A 27651-nucleotide genomic window follows, 5' to 3' on the forward strand; every position below is an offset into this window, starting at 1 on the left:
ATGTATGATGAGATAAAAGAAATTATTCAGGTAGTGAAGGGAGACAAAAATTTAATAGTCATGGGTGACTGGAATTCAAGAGCAGGAAAAGGGAGATAATTTTTTTTTTTTTCTTTTCTTTTAGGGCGCACAACTTCAATGGTCATTAGCGCCTGACTACTCTAAGAATGCACCGCGAGGCACAAGTTGACAACAACAACTAAAAGGGAAAACACGATAAAAGACAGACTGACAGGCATAGAATTAAAAAACAGCATCATCAAATGTCCTTAGAGAGGTTTGTCAAATTGATAAAACGAAGAACACGAGCAACTGCTCGTGGGTCATCCGCTAAAATGGCATCGAAAGTACTTGGCAGGTTAAGATCTAGACGCAGTGTGTTAAAATCTGGACAGGACGAGGGAGAGAATGAAACATAGTAGGTGAATACGGATTGGGGGTAAGAAATGAAAGAGGAAGCCATCTGGTACAATTTTGCACAGAGCATAACATAATCATAGCTAACACTTGGTTCAAGAATCATAAAAGAAGGTTGTACACATGGAAAAATCCTGGAGATACTAGAAGGTATCAGATAGATTATATAATGGGAAGACAGAAATTTAGGAACAAGGTTTTAAATTGTAAGACATTTCCAGTGGCAGATGTGGACTCTGACCACAATCTATTGGTTATGAACTGTAAATTAAAATTGAAGAAACTGCAAAAAGGTGGGAATTTAAGGAGATGGGCCCTGGATAAACTAACTAAACCAGAGGTTGTACAGAGTTTCAGGGACAGCATAAGGGAACAATTGACAGGAATGGGGGAAAGAAATACACTAGAAGAAGAATGGGTAGCTCTGAGGGATGTAGTAGTGAAGGCAGCAGAGGATCAAGTAGGTAAAAAGACCAGGGCTGGTAGAAATCCTTGGGTAACAGAAGAAATATTGAATTTAATTGATGAGAGGAGAAAATATAAAAATGCAGTAAATGAAGCAGGCAAAAAGGAATACAAACGTCTCAAAAAAGAGATTGACAGGAAGTGCAAAACTGCTAATCAGGAATGGCTAGAGGACAAATGTAAGGATTTAGAGGCTTATCTCACTAGGGGTAAGATAGATACTGCCTACAGGAAAATTAAAGAGACCTTTGGAGAAAAGAGAACCACTTGTATGAATATCAAGAGCTCAGATGGAAACCCAGTTCTAAGCAAAGAAGGGAAAGCAGAAAGAGGGTCTATACAAGGCCGATGTACTTGAGGACAATATTATGGAAATGGAAGAGGATGTAGATGAATATGAAATGGGAGATACGACACTGCGTGAAGAGTTTGACAGAGCACTGAAAGACCTGAGTTGAAACAAGGCCCCAGGAGTAGACAACATTCCATTAGAACTACTGACAGCCTTGGGAGAGCCAGTCATGATAAAACTCTACCATTTGGTGAGCAAGATGTACGAGACAGGCGAAATACCCTCAGACTTCAAGAAGAATATAATAATTCCAATCCCACAGAAAGCAGGTGTTGACAGATGTGAAAATTACCGAACTATCAGTTTAATAAGTCACAGCTGCAAAATTCTAACATGAATTCTTTACAGACGAATGGAAAAACTGGTAGAAGTCGACCTCGGGGATGATCAGTTTGGATTCCATAGAAATGCTGGAACACGTGAGGCAATACTAACCTTACGCCTTATCTTAGAATAAAGATTAAGGAAAGGCAAACCTACGTTTATAGCATTAGTAGACTTAGAGAAAGCTTTTGACAATGTTGACTGGAATACTCTCTTTCAAATTCTAAAGGTGACAGGGGTAAAATACAGGGAGCGAAAGGCTATTTACAATTTGTACAGAAACCAGATGGCAGTTATAAGAGTCGAAGAGCATGAAAGGGATGCAGCGGTTGAGAAGGGAGTGAAACAGGGTTGTAGCCTCTCCCCGATGTTATTCAATCTGTATATTGAACAAGCAGTAAAGGAAACAAAAGAAAAATTCAGAGCAGGTATTAAAGTCCATGGAGAAGAAATAAAAACTTTGAGGTTCACCAATGACATTGTAATTCTGTCAGAGACAGCAAAGGACTTGGAAGAGCAGTTGAACGGAATGGACAGTGTCTTGAAAGGAGGATATAAGATGAACATCAACAAAATTAAAACGAGGATAATGGAATGTAGTCAATTAAGTCGGGTGATGCTGAGGGAATTAGATTAGGAAATGAGACACTTAAAGTAGTAAAGGAGTTTTGCTATTTGGGGAGCAAAATAGCTGATGATGGTCAAAGTAGAGAGGATATGAAATGTAGACTGGCAATGGCAAGGAAAGCGTTTCTGAAGAAGAGAAATTTGTTAACATCGAGTATAGATTTAAGTGTCAGGAAGTCGTTTCTGAAAGTATTTGTATGGAGTGTAACCATGTATGGAAGTGAAACATGGACGATAAATAGTTTAGACAAGAAGAGAATAGAAGCTATCGAAATGTGATGCTACAGAAGAATGCTGAAGATTAGATGGGTAGATCACATAACTAATGAGGAGGTATTGAATAGGATTGGGGAGAAGAGAAGTTTGTGGCACAACTTGACTAGAAGAAGGGATCGGTTGGTAGGACATGTTCTGAGGCATCAAGGGATCACAAATTTAGTATTGGAGGGCAGCATGGAGGGTAAAAATCATAGAGGGAGACCAAGAGATGAATACACTATGCAGATTCAGAAGGATGTAGGTTGCAGTAAGTACTGGGAGATGAAGGAGCTTGCACAGAATAGAGTAGCATGGAGAGCTGCATCAGACCAGCCTCAGGACTGAAGACAACAACAACAACAACAACAACAACAACATCACATCGGAAACAGTGGACCTAAGGATGTTTAGGAATGTGGAAATCTCACGTACAGACATATGACAGAAGTGACACCCAATCACTTGACCACACTCGAAGTCTGTGAGTTATGCAGAGTGCCCCATTCTTCTCTCTCACAATGTCTAATGACTAATGAGGTTGCTGATATGGAGTACCAGGCAGTAGGTGGCAGGACAATGCACCTAATATGGAAAACATATGTTTTTGGGGATGTCCGGATAGTTTTGATCACAGATTAGATTAGATTAGATTAGATTAGATTAATACTTGTTCCATAGATCATGAATACGACACTTCGTAATGATGTGGAACGTGTCAGGTTAATAAAAGATGTCTGTACAAGATATTACATTACACAAAATATTGCATGACACAAAATATTGCATGACACTAATGTTTAAGTTGTTTTTTTCCCCTTAATTTATATCTAAAAATTCAGCCAATGAGTAGAAGGAGTTGTCATCCAGAAATTCTTTTAATTTATTTTTAAATGTTAGTTGGCTATCTGTCAGGCTTTTGATGCTGTTTGGTAGGTGACCAAAGACTTTTGTGGCAGCATAATTTACCCCTTTCTGTGCCATAGTCAGATTTAACCCTGCATAGTGAAGATCATCCTTTCTCCTGGTGTTATAGCTATGCACACTGCTATCACTTTTGAACTGGATTGGATTATTAACAACAAATTTCATAAGTGAATATATATACTGTGAGGTTACTGTGAGGATCCCTAGATCCTTAAATAGATGTCTGCAGGATGTCCATGGGTGGGCTCCAGCAATTATGCTGATTACATGTTTTTAGGCAATGAATACTTTTCTACTCAACGATGAATTACCCCAGAATATGATAACATACGAAAGCAGTGAATGAAAGTAGGCATAGTAAGCTAATTTACTGAGATTCTTATCACCAAAATTTGCAGTAACCCAAATAGCATACGTAGCTGAACTCAGACGTTTCAGCAGACCATTAATGTGTTGCTTCCAGTTTAACCTCTCGTCAATGGACACACCTAAAAATTTTGAAAATTCTACCTTAGCTACAGACTTCTGTTCAAAGTCTATATTTATTACTGGAGTTGTGCCATTTACTGTACGGAACTGTATATACTGTGTTTTATCAAAATTTATAGTGTATCTACTGCTTTTTGGACCTCGTTGACTAACAGAGTGAGCTGAGTTTCACATTATCATTGTTTCGGAATCCATGTTGATTCCTAGAAAGGGAATTTTCAGTCTCCAGAAGTATCTTAATATATGAGCATAAAAGATGTTCCAATATTCAACAACAGATTAACTTCAGAGATAAAGGCTTATAGTTTCCTGCATCTGTTTGGTGACCCTTCTTGAAAATGGGAATGACCTGCACTTTTCTCCAATCATTAAGAATGCTTTGCTCCTCCAGTGACCTATGCTACATTGCTGCTACAAGAGGAGAAAGTTCTTTCACATACTCGATGCAGCATATTTGTATTTCACCAGGTCCAGTAACCTTTCTTGTGTTGAGCAACATTAGCTGATTTTCTATCTTATGGTCACTTACTTTGATATCTGTCATTTTGACATTCATATGATGATTTAAAGGAGGCACCACAGTAGTATCTTTCTAAATGAAACAGTTTTGAACAAAGACATTTGTTATTTCAGCCTTCCCTGTGTCATCCTCTGTTTTGAAGCCATTATGGTCACAAAGTTTCTAGACAGACAGCTTCAATCCATTTAACGATTTAATGTCAGATCAAAACTTCTTATGATTTTCTTTCAAGTTGCTAGATAGGATTTTACTTTTGAGTTCACTGAATGCTTCACACATGGTGATATTTATACTATTTTCGGCTTAGTTCAGCTTTTCTTTGTATGAGAAGTTTTTTGCTTCTTTTTAAACTTGCAGTGAGGCTGTCTTTGCTTTTGTATCAGCTTTCTAACATGCCTATCAAACCAAAGTGGGCATTTCCCAATCCTCACAACTCAGTTGGTACATATCTGTCTAAAGTGTGTTGTACAATACTCTTTAACTTCAACTCTCTCATCATCTACATTTATTTGATCTATCATCTATTACAGAGCCTAAAAACAACTTCCTGGACAGTTTATGACAATTGTTTATCCTATCACTGTACTAATTTTTTTGCTACCTGCCCTCCTATCGGTCAAAAGTAAACAAATAATTCTGTTCTAATCAGTTCCAACAACCATCCAGTCACGATTCTCTATCCATCCACCCTCTAGCAAAATTTTGAACTTACCATTCCTTCCACTGCCAAAGGTTCCATGATGGTGGTCATGAATTACAGTGACTGGGTGGCTCGGGGACTCCCACCAATATCCCAACACCTCTGCTCACAAACCTAACCATTAACTATTATTTCCCACTGCAGAAGGCCAATACAACCTCCAGAGGCACATCAAAAAATTATGACCATTCAAAAACATTTCAGGGAAATCTTATACCTACCCCAGTCGTGCAACCTACTGTAAGCAGAGTTTCAACATGTTCCCGAAACTCCACAAGCTCACATGCTTTCATCTTCCAACTGGTTTCCCCAATGTGCCTGTTTAAAACCATGCCAAACAAATTTTCTCTTCCTTGTTTGACTAGTATCTCAAACAAATGTCCTACACTTTCCTTTTCTTATCCATGACACTAATAATTCTTCACTGCATTTCCACCGTTCCTGTCCTATTATTTTACCATCAGACTTCTTGCTTGTCACTGTAGATGCTATGTCCCTCTACTTCATCTCCATGTCGTTGAGTTTGCTGACAAGGAACATGAACTTTCCAAGCACCATATCTACAACCCATAATTATTTATCCTTTCAAGGTCACACCTATAGAATTGTCACTGATATTTGCATTTTCCTCCTCCTAATTTCAACATGATTATGGGCCACCTACAGGAATACTCCTTATCTATGTGACGTCTCCAAATATTTGCTTGCTTCAGATGAACCAGTAACATATTCATGCACTGAACTCAAGGCATGGATAGCCTCTGTCTTTGCTCCATTATCACAATATTTATTTTTCAAATCCACTTCAGCTGATCCTTCTCAACTTGACAAACTATTTTCTAGGATATTGATCTCCTCTTTTCTGATGGCTTCACACTGAAAAGTAAAGTTGCTACTCTCACTATATAGCGAAGATGCTGAGTTGCAGGTAGGCACAACAAAAAGACTCGCACAATTAAAGCTTTCGGCCACTAAGTCCTTCATCAACAACAGACACACTCACTCTCTCTCTCTCTCTCTCTCTCTCTCTCTCTCTCTCTCTCTCTCTCTCTCCCCCTCCCCCCTCCTCATGTAAACACAACTCATACACACAACTGCAGTCTCAGGCAACTGAAACCACACTAATCCACCAATGGTCCACAGTACTTCCACTTTGACAGCTGTTACCCATTCCAAATCACAAAGACCCTCTCCTTCAGGCTTGGCACCCATAGATTCCGCATCTTCACTGGGAAACAGATATTACCCAAAATGTTGATAGTTTTCCCCAGCTATTCCAGAAACAAGTTTTCAGGTCTATTTCTTCATGTGACACTACCAATCCTGCCAGCCACTAACTAGTGTTTGCTTTATCACACAATACCACACTGCCAATGAGAATTTCTTGTTGTAAACTGCCTGTATTTTACTGAATGTGATGCATTAATTTTATTTTTATAGAATGACATTTCTTCTTCTACAGCAGTGGCCTTCCAGGGCTAAAACTAATTACTTTTCTACGGACTTATGAAATGTCTTACAAGCTATTTTATAACTACTCACAACAACTTTCTCATAATTGACTTCCTCCAGTTTATTAACAATACGGAATAAAACGTGCTTTCACATAGTAGTTGATGTGTCAAGTGAATTTTTCAACAACTTCTAAGAGCCTAACTTTCTAATTTACAATGATTACAATGTTTTCAAACTATTAATAGTTGTGTTCTGTGGGCTTGCTCAATGTTTCCTTTTCCATAATAGTTGAAAGGCCTTTATCAGACAGAATGCAGCAGACAGCAGCAAAAGTTCTGCCATTTCCACCTGTATAAGTGCCCCAACCAGTATCAAATCTTAAAATATTACTTTACGACATGCCTTGGATCACAAAGTAACTAACAGTTTTGAGTTTTCACTACTCAGGACTGTACCCTTTCAAACTCAAGTATATCCTTGGCCAGGGTTTCAGATATCTCATTCTGAACTGAGGCAAATCCTATAAAAAATCCCACCCTCTTCCTCAAACGTAGTAGAACACACCCAATCTCTGAAAATTCTAATTCTCTGCTCCATATCCCACCCATCCTGCATTATTTTTCTATAGATGACTGGGGTCGAAGACTTGTCTCCTATTACCTACTGCAGTTGTCCCATCACAGACATTTCCTATCCAATCAAAGGCAGAGTCACATGTAAAACCAGCCACAAAATATACCAGCTACATAATAGTATGAATGTTAACAGTCTGACTGTGGCTAACCAATAATTCCACCATTATTACTGAACATGTCACATACTACTATAAAAGGTAATGTCACAAGGTGCTTTAATGCTAGTAGCATTTGGATTCTGTCCTTCACTATCAGCCCCTCAGAATTGCACTAGTGGGAAATACATATTCAGCAACTTGAATGTTATTATAATCACCTCAACCTAAACCTCAGCTAGTCCATATCCTCAACAGCTCCCTTCATACTGTTACATCTGCCACCAACCTTTCCCCCTCCTGGTGTTTCCCGCAGAACTCCTTTCTAGTCTTAGTATTGTAGATCCCTTTTCCATCCCCCCCCCCCCACCCCCCCCCCCCCAAAAAAAAGTCCTCTTGTGCTCTATCCCCATTATTATTTCTGGTTTTGTAATTAATACTTAAAGCCACCTAGCTTCCCTCATTTGTGTTCGCAATACTTTACATTGTCTTATACAATCTCCCCTCTTATTTGCCAAAATTCTTTCTTCTTCTGATACCACAAAATGACTAGATAGAGGGTGACAGCTCACTTTGAAGTTAGTACAATTTTCTATGCTATTATGTGTGCCTGCGTGCCACAAACTGATCAACCACAGGTGAGTCACCATTCTTTATCATAATGAAGTGGTGGAAGGGTTTCTCATGATCACTAATATCCAAACAGTGGAGGAGGTTCATCAATTACACTTCTATCTAAAAAGTAGCACTAAGCTTTATAAACAGTAACAGAAATTGAGAATTATTAGGACATTACTTTATTGATCTGAAATGTACAAGTTTTTCTGTGGACTGTTATGAACTGAGTCAGTTTCTTTTTCTTTAGTTTTGAACAGTCAAGTTGTCCTTAATATTGATTATTTTGAACACCCCAGTGCCTTAATAGGCATGATCTTACTGGAAGTGATGTAATGTTGCTTTCCTAAGAGCTCTGTACTGACTTAACAGTAGGATAGTATGACTACAGAATAATGTGGACTCCAGACCACTGTGCAGCCTGCAATTTCTTCCATTTTCACAAATCACAGCAAGAGGTACAGCAATAAACAACAACAAAGAAAAATCCTTTGACTGAGTAATGAACCCTGGACCTTAAGGTGTGTGGTCTGACACTCACTCAGTTCCAGAGATTATACACTGAAGCCTCAAAAAAACTGGTATTGGCATGCGTATTCAAATACAAAGGTATGTAAACAGGCAGAATACTGTGCTGAAGTTGGCAATGCCTATATAAGACAACAAGTGTCTGGTGCAGTTGTCAGATCACTTACTGCTGCTACAATGGCAAGTTATCAAGATTTAAGTGAGTTTGAATGTGGTGATATAGTTGGTGCACGAACGATAGGACACAGCATCTCTGAGGTACCGATGAAGTGGAGATTTTCCTGTACTACAATTTTAAGAGTGTACCGTGAATATCAGGAATCCGGTAAAACACCAAATCTCCAACATCGCTGCGGCCGGAAAACTGCAAGAACGGGACCAACAACGACTGAAGAGAATCGTTCAACGTGACTGATCACAGGCATCCATTCATGTCCATTGTGCATTCCAACGGACTTCGGCAATCCCAGCAGGACAATGCAACACTACACACATCCAGAATTGCTACAGAGTGACTCCGGGAACGTTCTTCTGAATTTAGACATTTCCGCTGGCCACCAAACTCCCCAGGCATGAGCATTATAGAGCATCTCTAGGATGACTTGCAATGCGCTGTTCGGAAGAGGTCTCCTATCCCTCATACTCTCACGGATTTATGAACAGCACTGCAGGATTCATGGTGACAGTTCCCTCCAGCACTACTTCAGACATCAGTCGAATCCATGCCATGTCATATTGCGGCACTTATGCATGCTCGCAGAGGTGTTACATGATATTAGGCAGGTGTACCAGTTTCTTTGGCTCTTCAGTGCTTATAACATACTAAAATGTCAATTCATCATCACATTTATAAATAATATTATATTTTTATTATTCTTGTAATTACAGTGCCACTAATACGTCAGCTTTTTAATACTTGTTTCCTACCATACAAATTGACATACAGTGTTCTCCAGGCTACTCACAATATGTCCTTACAGATTGCTTTATAAGTGAATACAAATGTGAAATAGGGTGCTGTATTATGCAGCCAGTAAGCATCAACATTTGTCTCATTCAGATGGCATTAAACTTTACTGCTTTAAATTACTAAAAACTTTTTTCCCCATTTCTCAGTTATTTGTGTTTGTTTCAAGAGGCTATAAAGATCTTTAGGCACTTATTTCACATTTGTAACCTACCGCTCTAAAAAATAATCTATCAGTTAGTTCATAATAAAGTGTAACACAACATACTAACCTGTCACAAAGAAAAAAATATGCCATAATAATCCCCATGCGTGCAAGTGAAGTGACTATTACGTACAAATCAGATTCAGCGGCAGCAACTTTTGCACTCTGTTCATTTAGCGGAGTGTAAGTAACTGGCGGTGAACTTTTCAACTGACGCAGCCACCGACGTGTCATTAATCCCAGACCAATAATGAAACTAAAAACACCACATAAAATCAATTAAATTGTTATAGGTAGCAATGGTTATTATGAATGGTAAAAAATAGGTTTTACGTCCTTAGTAAGACAAAGTAATTATGAACCATTTCTTTACCTTCCATGTAAAACAGACACCAAAAAATTACAATAATTATGACAATATCAATTATCTTTTTGCAATAAATATTATTATGAAACATTTTAAAATAATGAATTTATATAAGAAGGCTCCCCCTACGTAGTTAGCAAAGTGAGCATCACCTTACATCATGGGAGAGGGAAGAAGAGGGTGGTGCTGTGATACAGACAAAAATTGATACGAAAAAGTACAAACCCCCCCCACACACACACACACAATGGGGAACAGTTGGCAGAAAAGTTGTCTGTGTGGCAAAGTAAACATGCCAAGTGTCACACGAACAAGTAGGAATGAATTATTAATGGTATAAAGGAAAGAGCTAATTGTTGGTACAGCTGCTGTACAGCATACACGTATTAGCAGGGCAAGAACTCTGAAATATTAAACCTGCTGAGGAATGAGACTGGTTTCAGTATTGTAACCTCCTTATGGACTTAGTGTACTTTTCATGGTGACTGGTATTTCTTCACCTAACAGATCCTTTATAAAAAGCAAGTAAAATTTTCTTAAAAATTAGTTTCTGCAAATAGACTGTCACAAACTTAAGACAAAAATGGTAAATGCAATTCCAACCTGCACAAGGGCTAATTGTGAGCTGAAAGTAAATCAATAAATGAAACAATACTGTAAATTTTAGGAGTTTACATGACAAGAACCTGAAATGGAAGTCACATTTTACAGATCATATTAAACATCCAGGCATTTTCAAATTTTGCATTATGGATAAAAGCAGATTTTAAAGATGAAAATGTGAAAAAGTTCAGTTACGTTTTCAATTTTCATTCACTTAAGTCCCACGACACCATATTATGGAACAGCTCATCGTGCAAGAAAGTGTTCATCATACAAAAGCAAGTAATAAAAATAATATTTTGTGTCCCTTCTAGGACCTCTTATAAACAGTTCTTACAATATGATCTCTCAAGTTTTCTTGGTGCAATTAATTAATGGTGAGTTTCCAGACATTCTGCTTGCAGAACAACTGGAAGGAAACCATTAAGTTCTTTCAATAGTTGGGTATACTGACAACTACCTCACATTACATTTTTACAATGTTTGTTTTCCACAATCATCGTAATTCAAAAACAATAACATTCATAGATAGAATAGTACAAGGGGAAATGACTTACAATAACCACCACTCAGCCTTAGTGTGGCACAGAAAAAAAGTGAGGTATTCAGCTATAAAAATATCTTTGACCACCTACCCAGTATTGTAAGGAATTTTACAGATAATAAGATTAATTTCAAACCAAACTAAAATGACATCTGTATGACAAATCATCTTACTCCAAAAATTTTATGAGTACATAATAATATGGCACATGTGATACATATCAGTCCCTCATTTCAATGAAAATTCACGTAAAGTTATGGGAAACAAGAAAAGAAGAATTTTGAGCTCCAGGATCAGTGAACTTGTCTTCGTGTTTGAAATTATGCATGACAATGACTCCAGTCAGATGGATGAAAGTGAGGTAAAACTGAGGCACCTAAAAACTGTAGCCCATCACTGAAAAATACAACATGAAGTTTCATCATAGTCATTACAACCAAAATGATGTGAGTAAAAGAAGAGTATATGGACTGGAGCCCTAATTAGTTTAAACACTCCGGATTTTGTTGAAGATTGTAAGGAGGTGGCACTGGCAATCCACTAACAGATATTTAAGCATTTGGGAATGGATGTGGTCTGGACCAGGGGATGTGTCAGGACAATCAGAAAGGACACTGAGAAATTTCAAGTCACTGAAGAAGGCATTATATGGCTCAGGGTGGCGTGGAGCAAAAGACAGGTGTTGTCGTTCCACCCACTGTTTGAGGAGAGAAAAGGCGGGGCGGTAATTTTCAGATGCAGAGGTGCGAGCATAATACTCAGCAAGACGCTATGTGATTATGTCTGAATCGGCAGAGAGAGTTCCATGTGTAGAAATTGCAGGTACACCTGCAGGGGTCTGACAGCCATAAAGTCGTCAGAGCATGGTCCAAACCTGGGAAGGAGACATTTGTGTTCCAATGGTGGAGACGTAGTGTTCCCAACACTACTGCTTCCATTGTTTGATGAGTAGGTGGACCTGAGCACAGAGCCATTTAAAGGCAATGAGGTTCTCCAGGGGCTGGTGGCTCTTATGATGTTCGAGGGCCTGCCTACAGCTTCTAATGACCACAGCAATTTCCAGTGACTATTAAGGCACTTACTTGTACCAAAGGCAACCTGAGAAACAAGGTATTGCTGGTAGAATGAAATTTTCACTCTACAGCGGAGTGTGTGCTGATATGAAACTTCCTGGCAGATTAAAACTGTGTGCCGGACCAAGGCGAGGTACTGGCAGAAGTAAAAGCTGTGAGGACAGGGTGTGAGTCATGCTTGAATAGCTCAGTTAGTAGAGCACTTGCCCATGAAAGGCAAAAGGTCCCAAGTTCGAGTCTCGGTCCAGCACACAGTTTTAATCTGCTAGGAAGTTTCAAGGGATTGCTGATTCAGCAGCAGCAATGGTAATAGTGATGGTGCCGATCACCTCATCGATGTTGCCATGCAACAGAGATTCAACGGTGGTAGCAGAGGTGAAAGCATCCTAGTCAGCCTTGGGAAGAGCCCATCTGAGCAAGCGTCCAGAGGAGGGATGCTGAGGGAGAGACAGGAAGACTGGAAAGTGGACACCACCACACAAGTTGATGTGAACTCTCCAGCTGATAGACGGGATAAGGCCTGAACTGCAAACCAAGAGATCAATGGCCGAGTACGTACCATGTGCCACACAGAAATGTGTGGGGCACCTGTGTTTAGGAGACAATCGTCGAGTTGAGTTAGTAGGTCCTTGACACCTTTACCATGGGCAGTCACCTTCGTTCGACTCCACAAAGTGTTATGGGCGTTAAAATCACCTAGAAGCAGAAAAGGTGGAGGGAGTTGGGAAACTAGTGTAGCCAGTACATGGAGTGTCGCTTCACTATCTGATGGGAGGTAGACATTACATATGGTAATTTCCAGTGTCGTCCTCACAGCTTCTAAAGGTGTTTGAAGGGGCACAGATTGCTACAGATGGAGGTAAGGACATAGACACCAACACCACATGACAGTCTGGCACAGTCAGTACGGTTTTTGTAGTACTCCCAACAGCCACAAAGGGCGGGGGTCCGCATTGCAGGAAATCGGGTTTCCTGAAGGGCAATGCAATAAGCAAGTGTAACACTTAAGAGTTGTCATAACTCAGCCAGGCACGAGAAAAAACCACCACAGTTCTACTGGAGGATGCCGCTTTCTGGAGTCGGGGAAGGCATATAGTGACCAAGGAGGAAGGTTACGCCTCAGCATCATCTGCTGCCACTGGTTGAGTATTTGTATCCATTGCCATTGTGGGTGAGTAGTTGGCAAGATTCATGTCCTCAGGGGATGCTAAAATCGCCACCTTGTCCTCAGTCGCAGAACCGGTGGGGACTGGTGGTGCAGGGGCCAGTGGAGGGTCCTGTTTCGTAACAGACTACTACTTCATTTGCTTGCCCTCTTGCTTCTCTCTAGGAGCTTGCTGGGAGGACTCCTCTGAAGTAGCTTCAGGCACGGAGGAAGACCGTAAAGCCCTTCATCCAGCAGTTTGTGGCTCCTTTAGCCACTGGCGAGCGTCAACTGTGGCATTAGTGTAGATCTTGGAAGTGAAAGTCCCAAGGGACCCCTTCTATGCGAGAAGAGCCAGAGGAGGCAGTGCCTCTCTGGCTCTGGAGAGGGGATCAAAGACCCCGATGTTTAGGGGGATATTGCTCCCGAAGTAGGTGCTTTAGGAGCAACAGAAGAAGAGGTGCCTCCAACCGCCGAGGGGGTAGGTGAATTAGGGCAGCCCAGAGGGCCTACTGAATGCGGCAGTGTGTGGAACTACCAGCACTTGTGAGGGTGATGTCGAGCAAATGGGGTGCAACCATTCAAATTTACGTTTAACCTCTTGGTAAGTCAGCTGGTCCAAGGTCTTGTACTCTATAATTTTTCACTCCTTTTGGAGTACTGTGCAGTCTGCCAAGCAGACAGAATGGTGCTCTCCACAGTTGACACAAGTGGGAGGAGGTGCATGTGGAGTATTTGGATGCAGTGGACATCCACAGACTCAACATGTGGCAATGGAATTGCACCGGGAAGACATGTGCCCGAATTTCCAGTACTTAAAGCACCACATAGGGGGAGGGACATATAGTTTGACATCACAGCAGCAAACCATCACCTTGACCTTTTCAGGCAATGAATCACCCTCAAAGGCAAAGATGAACGCACCGGTACAAACCTTATTGTCTTTCGATACCACGTAGACGCGCTGGATGTAGTGAACATCCTGCTATTCTAAACTGTCATGGAGCTTGTCAACGGATTGCAAGAGGAGGTCGCGATGGAAAATAATCCCCTGAACCATGTTGAGGCTTTTACAGTGAGTGATGGAAATGGGAATATCACCCAGCTGGGCATAGGCAAGCAACCCCTGGGTCTGGACCAGCGATGCTGTCTCAATCGAGACTAACACATTTCTCATTTTGGACAGAGCTGTCACTTCCCCAAACTTATCCTCCAAATGTTCAACAAAAAATAGACGCTTTGTAGCTAGAAAGGAGTCCGCATCTGTTCTGCTACAGACTAAATACCAAGGCGACTATGGCTCTCTTCTTTCTGTAGCCCTACATTCCTCCCATTGTGTTGAAAGGGAGGGAAACGATTTAGAGTCATACCTGAGAGCATTACATTCGATACTTCCCTTCTCAGAGACAACTGGTGCTGTTCAGTCACCAGCAAGAGATGAATTGGTCTGCCTCATTGCGGGTCACTCTGATCAGAGGCTCTCTCCATAAGCACCTCGCAGCCACAGCAAAGGCCACCTGGCATGATGACTGTTGCTGGGAGTCCTGATGCCCCAAGAAGATGGGCATCTACTCCTTGGCATACATGGGGAGTTTGCAGTTGAGGCATCAGCAGTGCAATCCCTGTGTTGTCAGGGAGCTACCACCAAATTGGTACATGATGGTCCCACCACAAAGGACTGGCTACTGAGCTGAATATTGGGTGCAGAGAAATACAATATCGTCATGGGAGCGAAAGAGGACAGCAGCAAATGGAAGAAGGGGATGTAACCCGGAAGGCGCCCTCGCCCAAATAGCTGAACTGTGGATGGAGTTGCAGATCCATGACAATAAGAGGCGCAGGACAGCTACCAGCACGATGGATATCTGATGCACTGCATAAGGCATCCTTCCCCAAATGGCCAGCACTTTGGAAAAATTTGGAAACATGGATGTCAAACCTGGAAAGGTTAAGCCAAAAGGTTGTAGACTCCTTTTAGTCACCTCTTACGACAGGCAGGAATACCTCGGGCCTATTCTAATCCCCGGACCCGCAGGGGAGGGGGATGACTGACAGGTCAAGTGTGAGCTTTTTTCCATAAACAAACTGTCAATGCATCAGTATGCAAAAAAGGACAGCATTTGTAGGGGAGAGATACGTTAGCTGCAGAAACATCATCAATACAGTTACTTCACAGATTTGTACAATCATAGTGAACCATTACCAGTGACACTTGTGACACAATACAGGGTTCCGATGGGAGGAATAATCCTCCTGACCAAAAAAGCTGTACAGATTACTACTTTACCTGCAGTCAATATTGGAGGAGTTTATTACTCAACAGCTGAAATTGAAATTTGGGTAAGTTACTATGGGACCAAACTGCTGAGGTCATCAGTCCCTAGGCTTATACACTACTTAATCTAACTTAAACTAACTTATGCTAAGGGCAAAAGGACAAACACACACACACACACACACACACACACACACACACACACACACACACGCGCGCGCACGAGCACACGCGCACGAGCACTCGCGCAGGGAGGACTCGAACCTCCGACAGGGGGGAGCCGCGCAAACCATGTGGCAAGGCACCTCAGACTGCGTGGCTACTCCACATGGCTCAACAGTTGAATGATGGCATTATTAAAGAGAGTGATAGCCGCTGGGGCCAGTTGTTGTCATCATGCCCAAACAAAAAATCATCAGATGAGATAAGAAAATACAGTTTCTGTTGCAACTATGGTTACTTAAATACAAGAACTATTATGGATGTATGAGGCCTCTTCAAAAAATTCCAAAACATTTGTAATCTCATACCAATAGTGTGTTGGAGCAAAATGCAGTTGGTATTCCTGCACAAGCCTGTGTTTAATGTGTAACTGCCTGAATTTTCATTGTTGTATGACTGTTATTGTTCAGTGCTGCATTGAGTAGAATGCCATCTCAAAATTTGCAAACTGTATGACATGACAGAGTTAGAGGAGCAACACGTCTACATTAAATGTTTTGTGAAACTCAAGTAAACCTTTACAGAGATAGACTAAATGATACAGGAAGCCTACAGTGATGAGTGCTTATGCTGTACTCAGTATTGTGAATGGTTCACATGGTTTAAAAATGGCCAGACAGAACTTAAACATGACTATCGTTCAAGATACCCTTTGATGTCTACCGATGATGCTCAGGAACGTCAATGAAATTGTACATGTCAATCAAAGACTGACAGAGATTGCAGAAGAATATAACATTTCAGTTGGATCATATCATGAAATCCTGACACAGCATCTTGGAATGCATCATGTTGTCGCGTAGTTTGTACCACAGCTCATGAGTCAAGACCAGAAAGACCTCTGCCTCTCAATCTGTGAAGAGCTTTTGGATCGTGCAAATGAGAACAAGATGTTCCTCAAGAGCATCACAACTGGTGATATGTGGGTCTATGGTTATGACGTTCAATCTCTGCAATGAGTCAGGAAAGATTCTCCATGACCAAAAAACTTCTTGTCCGGTTAGGTCAAATGTCAAAGCCATGCTGATAGTTTTCTTTGACTTTGAAGGATTAGTTCATCACGAATTCATACCAAGAGACAAACTGTTAATCGATGGTACTATTGGGACATGTTGCGATGCCTACAAGAAAATGTGAGAAGGAAATGACCTGAAATGTTGAGAGACAATTCGTGGCTTTTGCATCATGATAACACACCCGTACATTCATCCCTGTTGGTGAATGACTATTGCACAAAAAATGAAATCACTGTCCTACCTCATCCTCTGTAATCTCCAGATATGGCCCCTATTTACTTTTTTTTTATTTCCAAAATTGTAAACCCCACTGAAAGAACGAAGATTTGCAATGGTAGACAAGATAAAAGAAAATTCACACATGGCGCTTGGTGAGATCCGGCAAGAGGCATACCAAGGTTGCTTCTGGAAGTGGAAATGGCACTGAGAGTGATATACCAATTGTAGAGGGGGTGTTTTGAAGCAGACCATGCACAATAAGTAAAAGGTAAGCGTAGAAAAATTTTGTGGAGAAAGTTCCCAATTTTTTGGACAAACCTCTCATATCATATACCGAATATCACAGATACAATGGACAAACTGGATCAATGCAAGTATTTTAGAACAAAGGATCTGAAATGTGGTTCCAACCAGTTAGATGTAGTGTCAGAGGACCGGCTGAAGACATAAATTACCAATATCAGCAGATGACTTTTGACTTAAAGAATATACCAGCCACATTTCAGTGATCATTGTATGTGTTTTGAGAGGGTTAAAACCATACTAATGTATGGCCTACTTAGACAACACTGTTCTAGAGATCTGAAAGAGCAGTTGCAGCAGCTGGAAGAACTGTTTACAAGGTTACGTTCAGTGCACTTAACACTACATACTGGAAAGTTTCATTTTGCGTTGGCAGTAGTGAGCTATCTAGGGAATTTAATTCATCATGACAGCATACAGAACAAACCAAGGTTGGTATGTGCCATCCATGGTTTCAATCTGTGAAAAACCTGCATTCATTTTTAGGGTTATGTAATTATTATATGTGTCACACATACTGTGCACATCCTCCCCTCCCCTCTTAGTTCATCCCCTCCTTCCCCCATTCCATCCATCTCTCCTGCCACCATGTGTAAGTTTTTCAACCCTAAATGTCAAGGAAGAAATTGAAAATAAAATATTTTGGGAGAAAATAAGCCGCAAACTGATTGAGAGGAGAAATATTACCAGAAATTTAGTTGTACTTACACGTAAGACATAGTTATATGTCATAAACATTTGTTTTAACATATACAACACATTGGCACCTAACATACCGGTACCATGTTTTGTCTTATTCATTCTCAGATGTCCCTTAAAAGCATCCAAAGCAAGCATGGCTCAGTTAGCAAGCAATGCCTCAGGTCTGCGATTACAAACAGTGGGCAGTCGCTCTATAATCAGTTGCATTGTCATCTAGCCCTTTACTTGGCAAGGAATCACTAAGCCCTTAGGAGAGTTTTCTTTGGGCATAATTTTTCCTCTTCACAATAATGTAAGGGGGTAACTTTTCCCCATCAGCTATAACATCATAGTTATTAAATTTTTTTCATTCCAGTTCCTCTTAATGGGATACTTTTTGCCCCTTCATGTCTACTGTCATATTATTCAACATGCCAAAAAAAATACTGGCACTCTGGCATCATTCTCAATTTGACATAAAGGGTATGAGTGACGCTTCCACAACTGGATGATGTACCACTGGTAGTTAATCAGTTTCTCCTACAAATCTTCTGGCATTCTCTGTGCAGGCATATTATTTTGTCACAGAACGTGGCCATTTCTCCACACAGACCAATGAGACCAGTCAAAGTTAGTGCAGAATTCTTCCTGTGGCACATTTAACACTCTTCTGCATTAGAAGGCTTTCCTTGGATTATTTATTACCAGGTAGGCATCCCATCTTTCCTCTGATCTTGCACAATGGAAAGAACCTTAGTTTCAAGTTACAGATACTTGCTGCATTTTGGTCCACTGAATGATTTTCTCATTGAAACTGCCTTCTTCCATTTTTCTCCTGAAGCAACCCAACATCACACATTAGATTCATCCAGTCCATACTTTCTCCAGGGCTCTCCGTTGGTTGAGGTTTTGGCATAAAACGCAATTGTTTTAAGCTTGCTTCGTAACTGTGCCAAATTTCTTGGCTTGATGCTTTTCACTCTACGTGATTGTTCATATTAGCATAAATCAGGCTGTTATACCATTATCCAACTGAAAATAAATTATGAGCTAACGATACAATACTGGCAGACCTATACAGCATTAATGCCAATAAAAAAAATTGTTAGAAAGTTTGCACTGTTGCATAATAAAATGCCTTGCTGCCAGTTTTGGTTACAGATCATAGTTGTATTGCTGCAAATGAGCATAATTTTAAAACAGCAAGGGTATGTAAATAGACAATGTAGTGAATATAAGCTGCACCTTGACTTCTTGAGTGTGAGATTTGGATAAAAAGTTCACCTTATTTTTGGGCCAATACAGTATCATACATAACTAGTCCATTAACACATTTGTTGAAGGCTGTGAAATTTCAGGCTGTGGCTGACTGTCAATCTACATTCAAGGGATTGAAAATGGCACTAAACAAGCAGCCCTGTGTTAATATTTCGGCGATAGGAGCAACCAACTGGAGCGATGCACTGCGAATCAGGAAGTAGATGCCAATGAGCACACCGTAGTGCATCAAGGCAGTTAAGTGGAATAGAGTCACTCAACTACGGAGAAGGCGTTGTTGAGCTGTATCAGTGGAACTAGAACCTTCCACCCTCAGGCGAACAGGAGAACTGAGGGCATTCACCATATCGTCAGTAAAATGTTGAGTTATATCTGAAAAAGTCACCACAAGGACTGGGACATTTACCTAGCATGTCAGCATAAGGCCTTCCTGTATGTGGTGGTAGATGGTTGGGAGATGCTATCACCTTTTGAAATTATTAAACTCACAATTAGGAAAAATGAGGAATCAATACAAAATTCTGCCAGAACATTAAAGGATGTGAGGAAGTGGCTGAAGAAGGCAAATACTAAATCCCTCAAAAGGGAGAAAAGAAGTTACCTGAGTATATTACTGCCCAATGGGTCAAGTTAGAAAGACCCTAAACACCACAGGCAAAACAAAGAAATTTCTTACCCATTACCAGGAGCCATAATGAAGTCATAGAGATGGCAATGCCTGTAAATGTGAAGTTTCAGCATGAACTTCCTGTGTCCACTTAGGAAGCATCAAACCATTCAAGGGTACCCTGGGCACATTAACACAAGTGTCAGTGCCATCAACTATAAAAAAAAGCAAAAAAGTAAAAAAAGAGAATCAAGGAGACAGAAGCTAGAACACAGAATGGACAAGCAGTGCCGTATGCGTTTGGGTTGCACCAGTGAGTTTAGGGTTTTACAATATATAGAACAGCTTTGTGGTAAACATGTAAAACCTATCTCATTATACTAGTTTAATGGAGCTATTATAATTTGTTAGTATGGGGTAATTTCTTTTATAATTGTTGTTACAATTTCTTGTGATGGGATTGACAGACAGTATGGTGTGTAATTGGAATGCTACAGTAATGGGGTGCTCTGTATGATTATGAATTATGTATAAGCATTCTTGAGGAAGGGGGAGGGAGAGTAAAAACAATTCCTTTCCCTTATGGGGAGGCTACCATACAGGACAACAATGATGTGTGCAGTAATTTCAATGATACTACAGTTCTTCAGAGGAGTAATAGTGGACACAGTATAGGATGAGCAACTCCATGAACGAGTGCTGTTTTCCAGGCTGGAGGATGCTCTGTTCTGCTGTGGATGATGAGACTAGTAAGGAATGAGATATGGAGGCTGAAAGAGGCATTCCCAAGATTGCATCTTAAAGCCAGACAGAAGGGAGTATTAAGAGAGATTTAATGGAAGTATTACGGTTTGCGGCTCTCCTACAAATGGCTACGAGTGCAGTTGCACCAAGTAACAGATTCAGCACCACACTTATTACTGTGTCAAAAGATAGGGGCAGCTAAACACAGGTGGGAAATTATTGAATACAATATTCAGAAAGGCAGATACCGATGATATGAGGGAATGTACGTGCATGTAGGGACAAGTGTAAAAATAATGAACAGCAACATGGCAGATATGGACTGGCATCCCACACAATTGATAAATCTAGAGCAAGGCATATTGAACAATACTAAGACAGCATGGGAATTAACTACTGAACTAATGGGATATATGAGGAAACCACGGGCAGTCAGCCAAGATCTGGACACAATACAAACCCAACTAAGTTTACTAGATGTGAGACTTGCCATAACAAGACTTCTTTCACTAGTGGATAGCATACAGAATGCAAGAGCGGAAGTGACATCATTACAAGAAGCGGTCCACCATGCCGTATATGGACAACTGAGTCCTACACTGTTACTACCAAGGCAGTTCTTAGCTGGTCTGCAAAGGGTGCAGAAGGAACTAACAGTAGATCTACAGTATATGGTGAAACTTACAGAACAGAGCTCGTCATTCATTGCTTTACTACAAGTCAACAGTTGAAGTCAACACCTGCAGAGCCAGACTTCGTACATAAATCTGATTCCCATTAGCAAATGGTGATGCACATTACAAGTTCTTTACGATCCAACCCTATCCATAAATATGAGAAAATATGAAGAAATATATGCAGGTGAAGACAATGGACATATTGTTAATCTCTCTGGATGCTATGTGCTGATGTTGATGCATGAGCTCTGGTTATGCTAAAAAGAAAGAATTACCATGCCCAGCCTATAAGGTACAGATTGAAATGAAAGCATGCGAGATAGAGTTATTCTTATGTAAAACAGATGCCGAAGAAATATTCTGATGCTGCTCTTGTAATTCTGAAGAGTTGGTATGCAGTGGATTTAGTCTGCTCTGGAGAAGTCACACCCATGCCCGAGGGAGGACTCGAACCTCTGGCGGGGCAGCCGCACAGACTGAGTGGGATATTAATTAATGCTACAACCTGTGTTATAGCAGGGACTACACATTCAAGCTCCCAGTTACTATCACTGGGACAACTATAATGTATCTGACAGAGCCTTCATTGTACTGACTGGAGAAATCATTAGATGTATTCCTGACTCAAAACCTACCTTATTTAAATAACATCCTAATACCACAACACCTACATTCACTGGATGAACTAATAGCCATACGGAAAGGTTGCATTACTGCTGAGCAAATTTTGTCGCATGTGCTGTAGTACCATAAGGAACAGTGCAATAGGATTATGACCATAAGTGTCTCAACATCTGGTACCACTGTGGTTCTGACCCTGCTTTGTGTAATCTGTGTCTACTTCAAGTGGAAAACCACCAGTGCTATCCAGCTTCCAGTGCACCAGTTGCCAACAGACTCTGCTAACCATAGAAAATAACGTTTAGTTAAGCAACAGCCAATGAATAATGTGGCTTATGCTAAGAATTAGAGTAAGAGTGTAAGAGGAAAAATGTTTTATAAATTAAGATAGAAATAAAATATATGTTAAGGTATTTGCTGCCCAGAAATAAACAGGTCACAATCCAGAGACCAGACTTCCTCAGAGGTGCACCAGCAGCCACCTACAATAGAGGCAATAGCCCCCCATCTGCTGAAATCCTGTCTCTGTATCACTGTTAAAAGGAATGTTTTATTAATGGCTTGCTGATCAGTTCCAGTCACCACAACCTCTTCAGCCCACATCCAGACAAGGAAGTAGCACCATTTCCTGACCTACAAATGGCCAATTCCTCCACCACTGTTTGGGGTCAACTTCCAGTTCCAACAAATAGGCCTTCCCTTCAGTGCTAATGGAGAGAGAAAATTTCTACATTACTTTCATCAAACTAGTCTTGCCTTTCTTCTTTCTGAAGCCAAGAATCTTATCTATGGTTCTACACTGATATTTGACAAAGTGATCAATTTTTTGATCTGTCCAGCAGTCATAAGTGTACTGTGCAGCATTTGTTATGAGGACATCTTGCTCATTGCTTTGCCATATTTTGAAACATCTGCATCTACATCTACATGGATATTCTGGCAAAACACATTTAAGTCCTGGTAGAGGGTTCATCATATCACCTTCACAATTCTCTTTTATTCCAATCATGTATAGCGTGTGGAAAAAACGAACACCTATATCTTTCTGTACAAACTCTGATTTCCCTTATTTTATTATGATGATCATTTCTCCCTATATTGGTCAGCAACAGCAATATTTGGAGGAGAAAGTTGGTGATTCCAATTTCATGAGAAGATTCTGCCGCAATAAAAAACACCTTTCTTTTAATGATGCCCACCCCAAATCCTGTATCATTTCAGTGACACTCTCCCCCTCATTTCACGATGATACAAAACGTGCTCTCGTTTTTTGAACTTTTTTGGTGTACTCCGTCAATCCTACCTGATAAGGGTCCCACACCATACAGCAGTATTCTAAAAGAGGACGGAGAACCTTAGTGTAGACAGTCTCTTAAGTAGATCTGTTACATTTTCTAAGAACCCTGCCAATAAAACGCAGTCTTTGGTTAGCCTCCCTGCAACATTTTCTGTGTATTCTTTCCAATTTAAGTTGTTCGTGATTGTAATTTCAAGGTATTTGGTTGAATTTACAGCCTTTAGATTTGACTGATTTATCGTGTAACCGCATGTGGATGACCTCACACTTTTCGTTATTTAGGGGACAATTGCCAATTTTTGCACCATACAGATATCTTTTCTAAATAATTTTGCATTTTGTTTCGATCTTCTGATACTTTACTAGTCAATAAATGACAGTGTCATCTGCAAACAACCTAAGACAGCTGCTCCCATATCGTTATATAGATAAGGAATAGCAAAGGGCCTATAACACTACCTTGAGAAATGCCAGAAATCACTCTTGTTTTACTTGATGACCTTCCATCAGTTACTATGACTTGTGACCTCTCTGACAAAAAATCATAAATTCAGTTACATAACTACAAGCCACTTGTGTGGTACAGTGTCAAAAGCCTTTTGGAAATCCAGAAATACAGAATAAATTTGAAATCCCTTGTCAATAGCACTCAACAGTTTGGGTGAGTAAAGAGCTAGTTGTGTTTCAAAAGAATGATGCTTTCTAAATCTGTGTTGACTGTGTGTCAATAGACCATTTTCTTCGAAGTAATTCATAATGTTCAAACACAACATATGTTCCAAAATACTGCAGCAAATCAACATTAATGATATGGGTTCTACTGCTACCTTTCTTGAATACTGGTGTGACCTGTACAACTTTTCAGTCTTTGGGTACGGATCATTTGTCGAGTGAACGGTTGTATATGATTGTTAAGTATGGAGCAACTGTATTAGCATATGCTGAAAGGAATGTAACTGGTATACAATCTGGACCAGAAGACTTGCTTTTGTTAAGTGATTTAAGTTGCTTCACCACTCCAAGGACATCTACTTCTACGTTACTCATGTTGGCAGCTGTTCTTGATTCAAATTCTGGAATATTTACTTAGTCTTCTTTAGTGAAGGAATTTTGGAAGGTTGTGCTAAGTAACTCTGCTTTGGCAGCACTGTCTTTGATAGTATCTCCATTGCTATCACGCAGAGAAGGCACTGATTGCGACTTCACATATGACCAGAATCTCTTTGGATTTTCAGTCAGGTTTCGAGACAAAGTTTCATTGTGGAAAGTATTAAGCATCTTGCATTGAATTCTGCACTAAATAATTAATTAGATGTAGACTAAACCTGGTGTTAACAATGAATAGCTCTGAGTGCACATTCTGGACACAAACAGAAAAGATGTAATCTTTCAGCACTGCAGTTCCTTACTCCTTGTTCGCCCATGTCATTCCCCACTGTCTTTCTCTGCTCTAACTATTAACAGAATCTTTACTGTTCTTTGACACGGGACATATGAAGAAATAAGTTTCCTGAAGTAGTTTCCAGACAGATGTATTTCTTTATGGCTTCCTGTACAAAAAAAACTGTGTATATTTACCATAATGAGATTTTCACTCTGCAGCGGAGGTTTGTTGAATATTTAGTATAGCTAAGAATCTTGCAGTTTGAAGGCAACGATGGTTTGTATGCTTCAAACAGATTTATTTCCATGTGTCCCATTCCTGAAGAGTTTGAGACTCAGGTGATTAAATCTGCCAGGAAGTTTCATATCAGCGCACACTCCGCTGCAGAGTGAAAATCTCATTCTGGAAACATCCCCCAGGCTGTGGCTAAGCCATGTCTCCGCAATATCCTTTCTTTCAGGAGTGCTAGTTCTGCATGGTTCGCAGGAGAGCTTCTGTAAAGTTTGGAAGGTAGGAGATGAGGTACTGGCAGAAGTAAAGCTGTGAGGACGGGGCGTGAGTCGTGCTTGGGTAGCTCAGTTGGTAGAGCACTTGCCCACGAAAGGCAAAGGTCCCGAGTTCGAGTCTCGGTCCAGCACACAGTTTTAATCTGCCAGGAAGTTTTATATTTACCATCTTAAACAAATCTTTTCTTCACCTAACCTTGCTTCTCTCCGAGCAGCAATATTAATCTTAAAGCATGCTAACTTCAGTGTTACACAAGAGTTTTTGTTCATTCTTGTCTATTGTAGTTGTTACTCAGATTCAATACTGTCTTTATGTTCCATGGTTTGATGTCATTCCAATTAAATTTTTTTGCTTTTCAACCACACAGTGGGATCATGAAATGTGATTTCTGATATTAGTTGACATTTCCTAGAGCCTGTCCCATACAAGGGAAATAGATCTGCTTGGATTCAGATGCTGTATTGGACCACAGTGCAGCCAACATGGATTCTAGGAAGCAACCACCACACATCTGCCACTAAATGTGTAGATCCAGAGGAAATATCCCAGTTTTACACACAGCCATCGGTCACCCTTCCTTGAAAAACATCAAATAAAGGAAAACACAAAAAGCAGGTAAAATTGTTAAGGGTTTTATTGAGTTTAAGATGGATCCAAGGTTGCCTTAAGATGATCAACACACTGTGACTTTGGAACCACTGACTCATACAAAGATAGAATCAGTCTCCAAAACAGTAACAGATTGGTAACAAATCAAGTACACTTGAATTATGCCTTCATAGCCAGTCCGTCTAGCATCACCTCATTTACCCCTGCAGCTGCTGAGAACCAAAATGAAGCCAACCAAGTCTTCCGTCTGCATAGACATTGGGCATTTCTTACTTTGTCTCAGTTAATCCCTGTATGCCCATTGGGTACCATTCCTGTATATCTACAGGAGGCCCCTTATTAGTCTCCGAGATGTGTTATGTTGAAGTTGAGACTCCATTCCCCAGACTCTGAATTAGGGTTATGTCCAATATCTCTTAATTTAGAGCCAAACTCACATGCAATCTGACTGGGCCCTGTAATCTGTAGTTCATGTACTAGAATGTCACTTAACTACAGTTATTTCAGTTTTGATGGTTTTTGCCTTGGAAATTAAACATAGCTATACCTATTGCTTGAAATTGATCAACAGTAAAATGGCACCCATGATTTTCCTCAATTCACATGTTTCCTCTCCCAGATTTTTAGCTCAATTTCACATTTACTCTCATCTGAAACGAGTTGATTGCCAATTACTCTCCACATTGTTTAGGGTATTACCTGATTACAGTCAAGCCCAATACTTAATGGGTATCTGCTGCTTGAAAAATATTTTACTTAAACACAAGTCAGAAAGGGAGCATATCAAGTTTCATGACTCTTACCAAACACCTAAAACGGAAAATGTAACAACCTGCAGCGTAGTGTATGGCTCAGCACTACTGCAACAGCTCCCATCATTGAAGTTCATATGATCGTTGCAGTACATGTTCAGCAGCATCTGTAAAAACAGTAAACACCATTGGTAGTTTAAATGCTTAGATCTGCCAACAAATCTTAACATTCTTTCTGACCTGTAAGATATTTGCTTCTAAAACAAATATAATTGGTTCAAATGGCTCTGAGCACTATGTGACTTAACTTCTTAGGTCATCAGTCACCTAGAACTTAGAACTACTTAAACCTAACTAACCTAAGGACAGTACACACATCCATGCCCGAGGCAGGATTCGAACCAGCGACCGGAGCAGTCGCTCGGCTCTAGACTGTAGCGCCTAGAACCGCACGGCCACTCCGGCCAGCACAAATATAATTAGTTAACAAGAGAAACTGACTGCTCATATTATTACAGAACTATTTCATGTGTGCAACTGTTTTACAACCTGTAACTGTCTTTGTTCTATGACAAATTACATCGACATTTACAAACTCATTTACTAACATTCCATCACAAGTAGTTCTTAAGACAAGCAAACAGCCTTGTTTCTTTGGCTAGACATAGTGTGATATTTCAACAGTATTTAATTATTACATTATATTTACTTTTAATGTTCATGTACTAGGTTTGTGGTAATAAACATATGGAGTTCATAGCAAGATTTAAAAAAAAAATTCTAGAAAGAAGAATAACACAACAGGTTGATAAAACCAGGAGAAACTATTAAAACATTTGTGCAATTTTTCCTTCTAAAATTTGACATTATTGATTACACGAACCTAGTTATTCTAACAACAATTTGGAAAGAGGCAGTATTGAGTCATCAACTTGATGATTAATAATCTATCCTTCCTATACTGCTGTTACTGCATCCTGGATTTTTCATTGTTTAGTCTACTTACTTTATCATCATACTGTATAAAATAATGTCAATACTGATGTTAATTCTTATTTCCATTAAACATTTCACTGTTAGATTTTTAATGTGACATCTTTACAATGTTACTTTCTATTTATTTCAACAGTAGTCTCTGAATTTATTTATAAT

General features: G+C 40.1%; 1 protein-coding gene across 1 annotated transcript in view; it reads right to left on the reverse strand.

Annotated features, from left to right (window-relative positions):
* LOC126175350 (N-acetylneuraminate 9-O-acetyltransferase) overlaps positions 1-27651 on the reverse strand; it is a 269896-nt gene that overhangs the window by 117452 nt on the left and 124793 nt on the right. The window contains exons 7-8 of the mRNA XM_049922083.1: positions 26551-26666; positions 9644-9832 (exon numbers count right to left, since the gene is read on the reverse strand). Of these exons, the coding sequence (XP_049778040.1) occupies positions 9644-9832; positions 26551-26666 (305 nt within the window). The remainder of the gene's footprint in view (positions 1-9643; positions 9833-26550; positions 26667-27651) is intronic.

This window comes from Schistocerca cancellata, chromosome 3 (assembly GCF_023864275.1).
Source record: "Schistocerca cancellata isolate TAMUIC-IGC-003103 chromosome 3, iqSchCanc2.1, whole genome shotgun sequence".
NCBI lineage: Eukaryota > Metazoa > Arthropoda > Insecta > Orthoptera > Acrididae > Schistocerca > Schistocerca cancellata.